This window comes from Pristiophorus japonicus, unplaced genomic scaffold (genome assembly GCF_044704955.1).
Source record: "Pristiophorus japonicus isolate sPriJap1 unplaced genomic scaffold, sPriJap1.hap1 HAP1_SCAFFOLD_3600, whole genome shotgun sequence".
In the NCBI taxonomy this organism is placed as follows: domain Eukaryota; kingdom Metazoa; phylum Chordata; class Chondrichthyes; family Pristiophoridae; genus Pristiophorus; species Pristiophorus japonicus.
This window is the reverse complement of record NW_027253436.1, coordinates 1-11,527: the sequence shown is the minus strand read 5'-3', so window position 1 is coordinate 11,527 and position 11,527 is coordinate 1. Positions and strand designations below refer to the sequence as shown.

The following is an 11,527-nucleotide window of genomic DNA, read 5'->3' as shown; positions in this document are numbered from 1 at the left end:
ACAAAACTGTTCCTAATGCACAAAATGGCAACCGTGTTCAGAAGGCTTACAGGATGGTTGGTGAGTGAGATGGAAAAGTTACACAGTGAGGCAAGTAAGGGGAATGCTGTTCCGAGAATGGGGCAGATCTGAGGGAGCTTTTCTCTGCACATTATACCTGCCCCGGGAGTTCTGGCTGCTGATACTGTGCGCCAAAAATGGAAAGCATTCCACAAGCACTAAGTTCACACCCAACAAACAGAATTGTGGTTAAAAAAGTCTCACCTGCAGAGTTTGATGCTGTACAGTGTCTCAGCAAGATGGATCACCCAGGCCATCCAGTAACTGAAAAAGATTGGAATAGACACACACATTAACTTTATCTGAAACGGCAACAACACAATGCGATTAAGAATTGCAAATCAAGAGGTTCAACACCTACGAGGACAAAGCAGCCCGCTTGATTGGCACCCCATCCACCACCTTCAACATTCACTCCCTCCACCACCGGCACACCGTGGCTGCAGTGTGTACCATTTATAAGATGCACTGCAGCAACTCGCCAAGGCTTCTTCGGCAGCATCTCCCAAGCCCGCGACCTCTGCCACCTAGAAGGACAAGGGCAGCAGGCGCATGGGAACACCACCACCTCCACGTTCCCCTCCAAGTCACACACCAGTCTAACTTGGAAGTATATCGCCGTTCCTTCGTTGTCGCTGGGTCAAAATCCTGGGACACCCTCCGTAACAACACTGTGAGAGCACCTTCACCACACGGACTGCAGCGTTCAACAAGGTGGCTCACCACCACCTTCTCAAGGGCAATTAGGAATGGGCAATAAATACCGGCCTTGCCAGCGACGCCCACATCCTGAGAATTTTTTTAAAAATATAAGCGACAGCTCGCAAGCAATAATACTGCCCCACCATGGGAGAAATGTCCGAGGTTAGAACCCACCCTTGGGGGATTGAGGGAGGTCACATGACCATGTCACCAGGTGATATTGTCACTGGCATCCAAACTCTTTAAGATTGGAATAGACACACATTCATAAGAACAACATAAGAACATAAGAATTAGGAACAGGAGTAGGCCATCTAGCCCCTCGAGCCTGCTCCGCCATTCAAAAAGATCATGGCTGATCTGGCCGTGGACTCAGCTCCACTTACCCGCCCGCTCCCCATAACCCTCAATTCCCTTATTGGTTAAAAATCTATCAATCTGTGATTTGAATACATTCAATGAGCTAGCCTCAACTGCTTCCTTGGGCAGAGAATTCCACAGATTCACAACCCTCTGGGAGAAGAAATTCCTTCTCAACTCGGTTTTAAATTGGCTCCCCCGTATTTTGAGGCTGTGCCCCCTAGTTCTAGTCTCCTCAACCAGTGGAAACAACCTCTCTGCCTCTATCTTGTCTATCCCTTTCATTATTTTAAAATGTTTCTATAAGATCACCCCTCATCCTTCTGAACTCCAACGAGTAAAGACCCAGTCTACTCAATCTATCATCATAAGGTAACCCCCTCATCTCCAGAATCAGCCTAGTGAATCGTATCTGTACCCCCTCAAAAGTTAGTATATCCTTCCTTAAGTAAGGTGACCAAAACTGCACGCAGTACTCCAGGTGCGGCCTCACCAATATCCTGTACAGTTGCAGCAGGACCTCCCTGCTTTTGTACTCCATCCCTCTCGCAATGAAGGCCAACATTCCATTCGCCTTCCTGATTACCTGCTGCACCTGCAAACTAACTTTTTGGGATTCATGCACAAGGTCCCCCAGGTCCCTCTGCACCGCAGCATGTTGTAATTTCTCCCCATTCAAATAATATTCCCTTTTACTGTTTTTTTTTCCCCCAACCACATTTTCCGACTTTGTATTCCATCTGCCAAACCTTAGTCCATTCGCTTAACCTATCTAAATCTCTTTGCAGCCTCTCTGTGTCCTCTACACAACCCGCTTCCCCACTAATCTTTGTGTCATCTGCAAATTTTGGTACACTACACTCTGTCCCCTCCTCCAGGTCATCTATGTATATTGTAAACAGTTGTGGTCCCAGCACCGATCCCTGTGGCACATCACTAACCACCGATTTCCAACCCGAAAAGGACCCATTTATCCCGACTCTCTGCTTTCTGTCAGCCAGCCAATTTTCTATCCATGCTAATACATTTCCTCTGACTCCGCGTACCTTTATCTTCTGCAGTAACCTTTTGTGTGGCACCTTATCGAATGCCTTTTGGAAATCTAAATACACCACATCCATCGGTACACCTCTATCCACCATGCTCGTTATATCCTCAAAGAATTCCAGTAAATTAGTTAAACATGATTTTCCCTTTCATGAATCCATGTTGCGTCTGCTGGATTGCACTATTCCTATCTAGATGTCCCACTATTTCTTCCTTAATAATAGCTTCAAGCATTTTCCCCACTACAGATGTTAAACTAACCGGCCTATAGTTACCTGCCTTTTGTCTGCTCCCTTTTTTAAACAGAGGCATTACGTTAGCTGCTTTCCAATCCGCCTAACCTTCCCAGAGTGCAGAGAATTTTGGTAGATTATAACAAATGCATCTGCTATAACTTCCGCCATCTCTTTTAATATCCTGGGATGCATTTCATCAGGACCAAGGGACTTGTCTACCTTGAGTCCCATTAGCCTGTCCAGCACTACCTCCCTAGTGATAGTGATTGTTTCAAGGTCCTCCCTTCCCACATTCCCGTGACCAGCAATTTTTGGCATGGTTTTTGTGTCTTCCACTGTGAAGACCGAAGCAAAATAATTGTTTAAGGTCTCAGCCATTTCCACATTTCCCATTATTAAATCCCCCTTATCTTCTAAGGGACCAACATTTACTTTAGTCACTCTCTTCCATTTTATATATCGGTAAAAGCTTTTACTATCTGTTTTTATGTTTTGCGCAAGTTTATTTTCGTAAATCTATCTTTCCTTTCTTTATTGCTTTCTTAGTCATTCTTTGCTGTCGTTTAAAATTTTCCCAATCTTCTAGTTTCCCACTAACCTTGGCCACCTTATATGCATTGGTTTTTAATTTGATACTCTCCTTTATTTCCTTGGTTATCCACGGCTGGTTATCCCTTCTCTTACCGCCCTTCCTTTTCGCTGGAATATATATTGGAACTCTTCTCCCCTGTAGAGCATTGCACCAGCCAGGCACCTTTCTGGTACATGTGTGTGTGTGGAGGATTCCAGGAACATAAGAACATAAGAAATAGAAGCAGGAGTAGGCCACATGACCCCTCAAGCTTGCTCCGCCATTTAATACGATCATGGCTAATCCGATCATGGACTCAGGTCCACTTCCATGCCCGCTCCCCATAACTCCTTATCCCCTTATCGTTTAAGAAACTGTCTATCTCTGTCTTAAATTTATTCAATGTCCCAGCTTCCACAGCTCTCTGAAGCAGCAAATTCTACAGATTTACAACCCTCCGAGAGAAGAAATTCCTCCTCATCTCAGTTTTAAATAGGCGGCCCCTTATTCTAAGATTATGCCCCCTAGTTCTAGTCTCCCCTATGAGAGGAAACATCCACTGGAATAAAAAAAAAGGCATAGGAGTGTCCATCATGCATTTGTTTGCCGCATAGGTCCATGAGTCCTGGGGTAGGGGGGGAAATGGGCGATATTGAAGTGTTAATCCTTGTTCCTGTTACTTCCCATGTAACTCAGGTGGTGATCACTAATGGCTCTTTAGGGACAGAAACTCTTCTGGACACCAAGGGAATAGGGCAGGAAAGTGGAGTTGAGGTAGATCAGCCACGATCTCATTGAATGGCGGAGCTGGCTCGAAGGGCCAAATATCCTACTCCTGCTCCCTATTCCTTATGCAATTATCCCGATAAATCTCTTGGTGATGTGATTTAGGAATCTATCCACCAATGAGCAACAGCTCCAAGGACAGCCCCTTTCCCAACCTCCAGTTCCACAGTACTCAAACAGGACAGAGCAGCAAGCAAGAGATAGAAACACAAATAGAACGTGGGTCCCAGGCCATCAGGGTTTTGGGGGGGGGGGGGGGGATGGGGAAGGGTACGGGTACAGCACGCACCCATGCCTTACCAGATGTACAAGTAGGGGTTGTAATTCTCCACCAGGTACTTGGAGAATCTTCCCAAGGGTCCCAGGCTCTTGTACGGGACGCTCTGCGGCCAAAACGTCAACAGCTGGAGAGAAGAACAACACACACGTTGCAGAGGAACAAATAAACAAACAAATAAGTCCAATGGGAAATTCAGGAGGGACTTCTTCACCCAGAGATTGGTGGGAATGTGGAACACGCTGCCACTGGCTGGTTGAAGCGAATAACAGAGATGCATTTAAGGGGAAGCTGGCTGGGAGAAAGGAATAGAAGTGAATGCTGAAATTGTGAGAGGAGGCTCGTGTGGAACATGAACACCACATGGACGAGTTGGGGCAAATTGGCCATTTCTGTGCTGCAAGTTACCCATCTTTTACCATTATTCCCATCGCCTCTTCTACTGGCCAATCTCGCTCGTGGCACACGTTTAAAGGCTGGACTTGGCTGCATTCACAGAGGCTCAGGTTTGGGTGCTCATTGGCTGGGCCGCAGTTCAGCCCCTGCCCGACCCGGCCCATTTCTGCCCATCCACAAAAGAGATTCCGGTGTCTTTAAAATGGAGCATCAGAAACATGCACAGAAATCTGGTGTTTGCTCCCCCTTAATTAAGAAGTTGTGGGGGGGGGGGGGGTGATGTGGTGAGCCAGAATCTCACTCCTGATCCCTATGCTCACTGTTGAAAATACACAGATAGAAGGTTGGGGATAGGATTCAGCTAGGCCATGATGCACCCCACAGCTGAATAGCCCTCCATTACTCTCAACATAGGTCGACTGACGATTCACCAGTTGGATGAGGAATGGGGAACAGATGATCCCCAGTGGAACATTTGGCCCCAGCAACAGTCACTGCCTCAGAAGATAGGGAAAGGAGGGTGGAGGAAAGTTGGTGCAAAGCCTTGGCTATTCACTCCCCCCTCACCTCCCGAATTACCACACTAGCCCCTGTCCCATTTGTTGGGGAGGGAGGGGAGAGGGAAACACCTCCATTGGGGCTGGGTCTTCAGCCCATCCCTCCTTGCACGCTTTGCAGACCCCGGCCAAATTTCTGACCCAGAGATCACTTAGCCACGGGAGACCCAGACCCGCCTATTGGAATTACCGCCCTCCCACCCTGGGGAGTGCTGCCAGTATTGGAGGCAGGCACTTGCCTCAGCTGAGAAGACAGGATTGCAAGTTATTTTTCTTCCAATCTGCGAGATTCCCATGTTGCGGATGTGGCCCCATGCACAGCCCCGCCTGCAGACAAGCCCCTCTGCACATTCTTCGCCCCCTCTCGATCGAATGCAGGACTAACATTTGCAAACAGACTTACAGTGTAATACCCAAACAATGCAGTGATGACAGCCATCCAGACGATGCTGGTCCTCCTGAAGTATGCACCGGAGACTGTACCAGGCATTCTTCCTCCACAGTCCTCACCCGCGGCTCCCCTGCCAAACAGCTGCTGAATGTAGCATTGTTGTAGGATCAAAGGTCACTGCTTCAATTTCACTTCCTGTCTGACTCTTAAAGGTAGACTGTCCCGATCACACAGGACATTAAGATCTACAGACAAAAATGACAAGCGGTTCTGCTGCAGCAAAGGCATGTTAGCTGGCCTGTCCTAATGAAGGCTTTCAATGCAGACCTTAGCCAGACCTTCAAAGCAGGCCTCATTTTGAAGGGGAGGGTGACTGCCTTTCCCCAAATTCCTACATTGAAGCCCGGGAGCGGGGCTGGGACAGGGGCAGAGTGAGGCCGAAGCCAGGCCAGGGGCTTAGTGGGGCAAATCATTTCAATGATTGTGTGGCATCAACCGGTGCAGGGAGTACAATTATTTCAGTGCAGTTTGTCTCTCGGCTCCTTGACATAAATGAACATGACATACATTTGAACATTTTGTAACTTAAAAAGTATTGATATAGAAGAAAAAATAGAAAATATAACATAATATATAGCTATAATTTTCAAAATTCTCAACCTTGTTTTCAAATCCCTCCATGGCCTCGCCCCTCCCTATCTCTGTAATCTCCTCCAGGCCCCCCCGCACACCCCCACCCCCCCCCCCCCCAAAGATATCTGTACTCCTCTAATTCTGCCCTCTTGAGCATCGCTGATTATAATCACTCAACCATCAGTGGTTGTGCCTTCTGTGACCTAGGTCCCAAGCTCTGGAACTCCCTGCCTAAACCGCTCCGCCTCTCTATCTCTCTTTCCTCCTTCAGGACGCTCCTTAAAACCTACCTTTTTGACCAAGCTTTTAGTCACCTGCCCTAATTTCATATGTGGCTCAGTGTCAAATTTTTTGTCTTACAATACTCCTATGAAGTACCTTGGGATGTTTTACTATGGGCTCGATGGGCCGAGTGGCCTTCTTCAGTGCTATAACTATGATTAAAGGTGCTATATAAATACAAGTTGTTATTGTTTATTGTAATAATATATAAATACACAATCATTTATAAATTTATAATTATAAAAATGGTTTCAATTTTGTAAATTGGAACACTGGCTTGGATTTCCTGAATACTTGCTCCTTAAAAATGCCGCATCTGTACACCATTATTCTAGCACAGAAGTTCTTGGAAATTACAGCATAGTGACTTAGGCCATTACTTACAGCACACCATAATTCCCTGGGACCTTCAACGCCACTCTGCAAAACGGTGAGGGTTTAATTATCATAGCATTGCCATCTTCCTAACTTAATGCCCATTGTACAGCTGCTGCCACAAAGGCCTTAAAATAATGGTGCTGGTGGGTACCTTAGTCCCTTTAAACATATTTCCAATGCTCGCGTAAATTATTTAGCATCAGCTTTAGCAACAACAATATATGCTCACAGGAGCAATAAGAACAATGTTTGTTTAAATCATAGGAACATTGGGAACAGGAGGAGGCCATTCAATCCCTCGTGCCTGCTAAAGTAGAGCACAGTTGATATGCAACTTGACTCCATTTACCCGCCTTTGCTTCATACACTTACCCAGTAAAAATTTACCAATCTCAGTTTTGAAAGATCCAATTGTCCCTCAGAATCCATAGCCTTTTGGGGGAGCAAATTTTATATTTCCAATGTCCATTGTGTGGAAAAAGTATTTCCTGATTTTGTTCCTAATTATAATATTATATCCCCTTTCAAAAGAAAGAATTGCATTTCTACAGTGTTTTCCACGACCTCAGGACATACCATAGCCCTTTACAGCCAATTTAGTACTGTGTTGAAGTGTAGTCATTGTTGTAATATAGGATACACAACCGTCAATTTGCACAGAGAAGGGTCCCACAAACAGTATTAAGTTCAATGACCACATAATCTGTTTTTATTTAATACAGCTGATTGACAGCGGTGGCTCAGTTGGTAGTACTCTTGTCTACTGAGTCAGAAGGTTGTGGGTTCAAGTCCCACTCCTGAGACTTGAACACTAAAATCTAGTGCTGAGGGAGTGCTACACTGTTGGTGGGTGCTGTCATTCAGATGAGACATTAAACTCAGTGGGATTTTTTTTTACATCCGCCTGAGAGGGCAGATGGCGCTTCACCTCATCCAAAAGACAGAACCTCTGACAGTGCAGCACTCCTTCAGTACTGCATTGGAGTGCCAGCCTAGATTTTGTGCTCAAGTCTCTGGAGTGGGACTTGAACGCACAACCTTCTGACTCAGAGGCAAGTGTGCTGCCCACTGAGCCACAGCTGACAAGAGTTTAGCATAACTGCAAAAGTAACTGTTAAAAGTAATATGTCAACAAGAACATCGTCTGCAGTTAGATAAGGAGAAGTAAAGCGCCAATGGGGCCAGATGTATGCACGCAAGCAGCACAGAGGCTTCTATAGCAAAGGCCTTGGAAGTGGAGGATGAGGGAGCAATTTTTACTTTTTGATTCGATCGCGAAAATCTGGAAATTCGCACACTATGAAGTTTAATTGTGCATCTGACGATGCTGACAGGTTCACTGCCCGGAAGTCAGCCAGTCGGGTGCAGGGAATGTTGGACAAGAGGCCGCAGGAGCAGGTAGGTCCAAATCCTGACTCGGGTGGGGGTGTGGGGGGGGCTTGTCTAATCCTTTAGGGTGGGGGAATTTTGACATGGGGGAGTGGGTGGGATTGGATACAAGAGAATTGGGTGCGGAGGAGAATTAGGTGGGATTGGGTGCGGGGGGGGATTGGGTGCGGGGAGAGATTGGGTGCGGGGGGAGATTGGGTGCGGGGGGAGATCGGGTGCGGGGGGAGATCGGGTGCGGGGGGAGATCGGGTGCGGAGGGGGATTGGGTAGGATTGGGTGCGGGAGGGATTGGGTGCCGGGAGGAGATTGGGTGCGGGGGGATTGGGTGCCGGGGGGAGATTGGGTGCCGGGGGGAGATTGGGTGCCGGGGGGAGATTGGGTGCCGGGGGGAGATTGGGTGCCGGGGGGAGATTGGGTGCGGGGGGAGATTGGGTGCGGGGGGAGATTGGGTGCGGGGGGATTGGGTGCCGGGGGGATTGGGTGCCGGGGGGAGATTGGGTGCGGGGGTGATTGGGTGCAGGGGGGATTGGGTACAGGGGGGATTGGGTGCAGGTGGGATTGGGTGCCGGGGGGAGATTGGGTGCCGGGGGGAGATTGGGTGCGGGAGGATTGGGTGCCGGGGGGAGATTGGGTGCCAGAGGGGGATTGGGTGCAGGGGGGATTGGGTGCAGGGGGGATTGGGTGCAGGGGGGTAATTGGGTGCGGGGGAGATTTGGTGCGGGGGGGGGGGGTTAATTGGGTGCCGGGGGGGGGGGAAATTGGGTGGAATTAGGTGTGGCGGGGATTGGGTGCGGGGGGGGGGGGCGTAATTTGGTGCCGGGGGGAGATTGGGTGCAGGGGGGTAATTGGGTGCCGGGGGTATTTGGTGCGGGGGGGAGGGGATTTGGTGCGGGGGGGGTTAATTGCGTGCCGGGGGGGGAATTGGGTGGAATTAGGTGTGGCGGGGATTGGGTCCGGGGTGGATTGGGTGCGGGGGTGGCGGTAATTGGGTGCCGGGGGGAGATTGGGTGCAGGGGGGCAATTGGATGCCGGGGGGATAGGGTGTGGGGGGGGGGATTGGGTGGGATTAGGTGCGAGGGGGGGAATGGGTGCGGGAATGGATTGGGTGCGGGGGGGGGGATAGGGTGCGGTGGGGATTGGGTGCGGCGGGGGGATTGGGTGCCGTGGGGGATTGGGTGCGGGAGGGCATTGGGTGCGGGAGGGGATTGGGTGCGGGAGGGGATTGGGTGCGGGAGGGGATTGGGTGCGGGAGGGGATTGGGTGCGGGGGGAGATTGGGTGCGGGGGGAGATTGGGTGCGGGGGGAGATTGGGTGTGGGGGGAGATTGGGTGCGGGGGGAGATTGGGTGCGGGGGGAGATTGGGTGCGGGGGGGAGATTGGGTGCGGGGGGGAGATTGGGTGCGGGGGGGAGATTGGGTGCGGGGGGGAGATTGGGTGCGGGGGGGAGATTGGGTGCGGGGGGGAGATTGGGTGCGGGGGGATTGGGTGCCGGGGGGATTGGGTGCCGGGGGGATTGGGTGCCGGGGGGATTGGGTGCCGGGGGGAGATTGGGTGCGGGGGGGAGATTGGGTGCCGGGGGGATTGGGTGCCGGGGGGGAGATTGGGTGCGGGGGGCAGATTGGGTGCGGGGGGCAGATTGGGTGCGGGGGGGAGATTGGGTGCGGGGGGATTGGGTGCCGGGGGGATTGGGTGCCGGGGGGAGATTGGGTGCGTGGGGATTGGGTGCAGGGGGGATTGGGTGCAGGGGGGATTGGGTGCAGGGGGGATTGGGTGCGGGGGGGATTGGGTGCGGGGGGATTGGGTGCCGGGGGGAGAATGGGTGCGGGAGGATTGGGTGCAGGGGGGTAATTGGGTGCGGGGGAGATTTGGTGCGGGGGGGGTTAATTGGGTGCCGAGGGGGGGGGGAATTGGGTGGAATTAGGTGTGGGGGGGATTGGGTGCGGGGGGGGGGGTAATTGGGTGCCGGGGGGAGATTGGGTGCCGGGGGGAGCTTGGGTGCCGGGGGGAGATTGGGTGCGGGGGGGAGATTGGGTGCGGGGGGGAGATTGGGTGCCGGGGGGATTGGGTGCCGGGGGGAGATTGGGTGCGGGGGTGATTGGGTGCAGGGGGGATTGGATGCAGGGGGGGATTGGGTGCGGGGGGGATTGGGTGCGGGGGGATTGGGTGCCGGGGGGAGATTGGGTGCGGGAGGATTGGGTGCCGGGGGGAGATTGGGTGCCAGAGGGGGATTGGGTGCAGGGGGGATTGCGTGCAGGGGGGATTGGGTGCAGGGGGGTAATTGGGTGCGGGGGAGATTTGGTGCGGGGGGGGGGTTAATTGGGTGCCGGGGGGGGGGAAATTGGGTGGAATTAGGTGTGGCGGGGATTGGGTACGGGGGGGGGGCGTAATTTGGTGCCGGGGGGAGATTGGGTGCAGGGGGGTAATTGGGTGCCGGGGGTATTTGGTGCGGGGGGGAGGGGATTTGGTGCGGGGGGGGGTTAATTGCGTGCTGGGGGGGGGGGAATTGGGTGGAATTAGGTGTGGCGGGGATTGGGTCCGGGGTGGATTGGGTGCGGGGGTGGCGGTAATTGGGTGCTGGGGGAGATTGGGTGCAGGGGGGTAATTGGATGCCGGGGGGATAGGGTGTGGGGGGGGGGGATTGGGTGGGATTAGGTGCGAGGGGGGGAATGGGTGCGGGAATGGATTGGGTGCGGGGGGTGGGATAGGGTGCGGTGGGGATTGGGTGCGGGTGGGGGATTGGGTGCGGGGGGAGATTGGGTGCGGGGGGAGATTGGGTGCGGGGGAGATTGGGTGCGGGGGGAGATTGGGTGCGGGGGGAGATTGGGTGCGGGGGGAGATTGGGTGCGGGGGGAGATTGGGTGCGGGGGGGGATTGGGTGCGGGGGGGGATTGGGTGCGGGGGGGGATTGGGTGCGGGGGGGGATTGGGTGCGGGGGGGGATTGGGTGCGGGGGGGGATTGGGTGCGGGGGGGAATTGGGTGCGGGGGGAGATTGGGTGCGGGGGGAGATTGGGTGCGGGGGGAGATTGGGTGCGGGGGGAGATTGGGTGCGGGGGGAGATTGGGTGCGGGGGGAGATTGGGTGCGGGGGGAGATTGGGTGCGGGGGGAGATTGGGTGCGGGGGGAGATTGGGTGCGGGGGGAGATTGGGTGCGGGGGGAGATTGGGTGCGGGGGGAGATTGGGTGCGGGGGGAGATTGGGTGCGGGGGGAGATTGGGTGCGGGGGGAGATTGGGTGCGGGGGGAGATTGGGTGCGGGGGGAGATTGGGTGCGGGGGGAGATTGGGTGCGGGGGGAGATTGGGTGCGGGGGGAGATTGGGTGCGGGGGGAGATTGGGTGCGGGGGGAGATTGGGTGCGGGGGGAGATTGGGTGCGGGGGGAGATTGGGTGCGGGGGGAGATTGGGTGCGGGGGGAGATTGGGTGCGGGGGGAGATTGGGTGCGGGGGGAGATTGGGTGCGGGGG

General features: G+C 53.1%; 1 protein-coding gene across 1 annotated transcript; it reads right to left on the bottom strand.

The window, feature by feature from the left end:
• Window positions 1–264: 264 nt before the first annotated feature.
• Window positions 265–5,555, bottom strand: tmem254 (transmembrane protein 254; the record flags this gene model as incomplete). The annotated part of the gene is made up of 3 exons (XM_070872762.1): window positions 5,396–5,555; window positions 4,063–4,166; window positions 265–324 (listed from the first exon to the last, which is right to left on the bottom strand). Coding segments are annotated over exons 1-3 (251 nt in total), but the record flags the coding sequence as incomplete, so codon positions are not given.
• Between the last annotated feature and the right edge of the window lie 5,972 nt (window positions 5,556–11,527).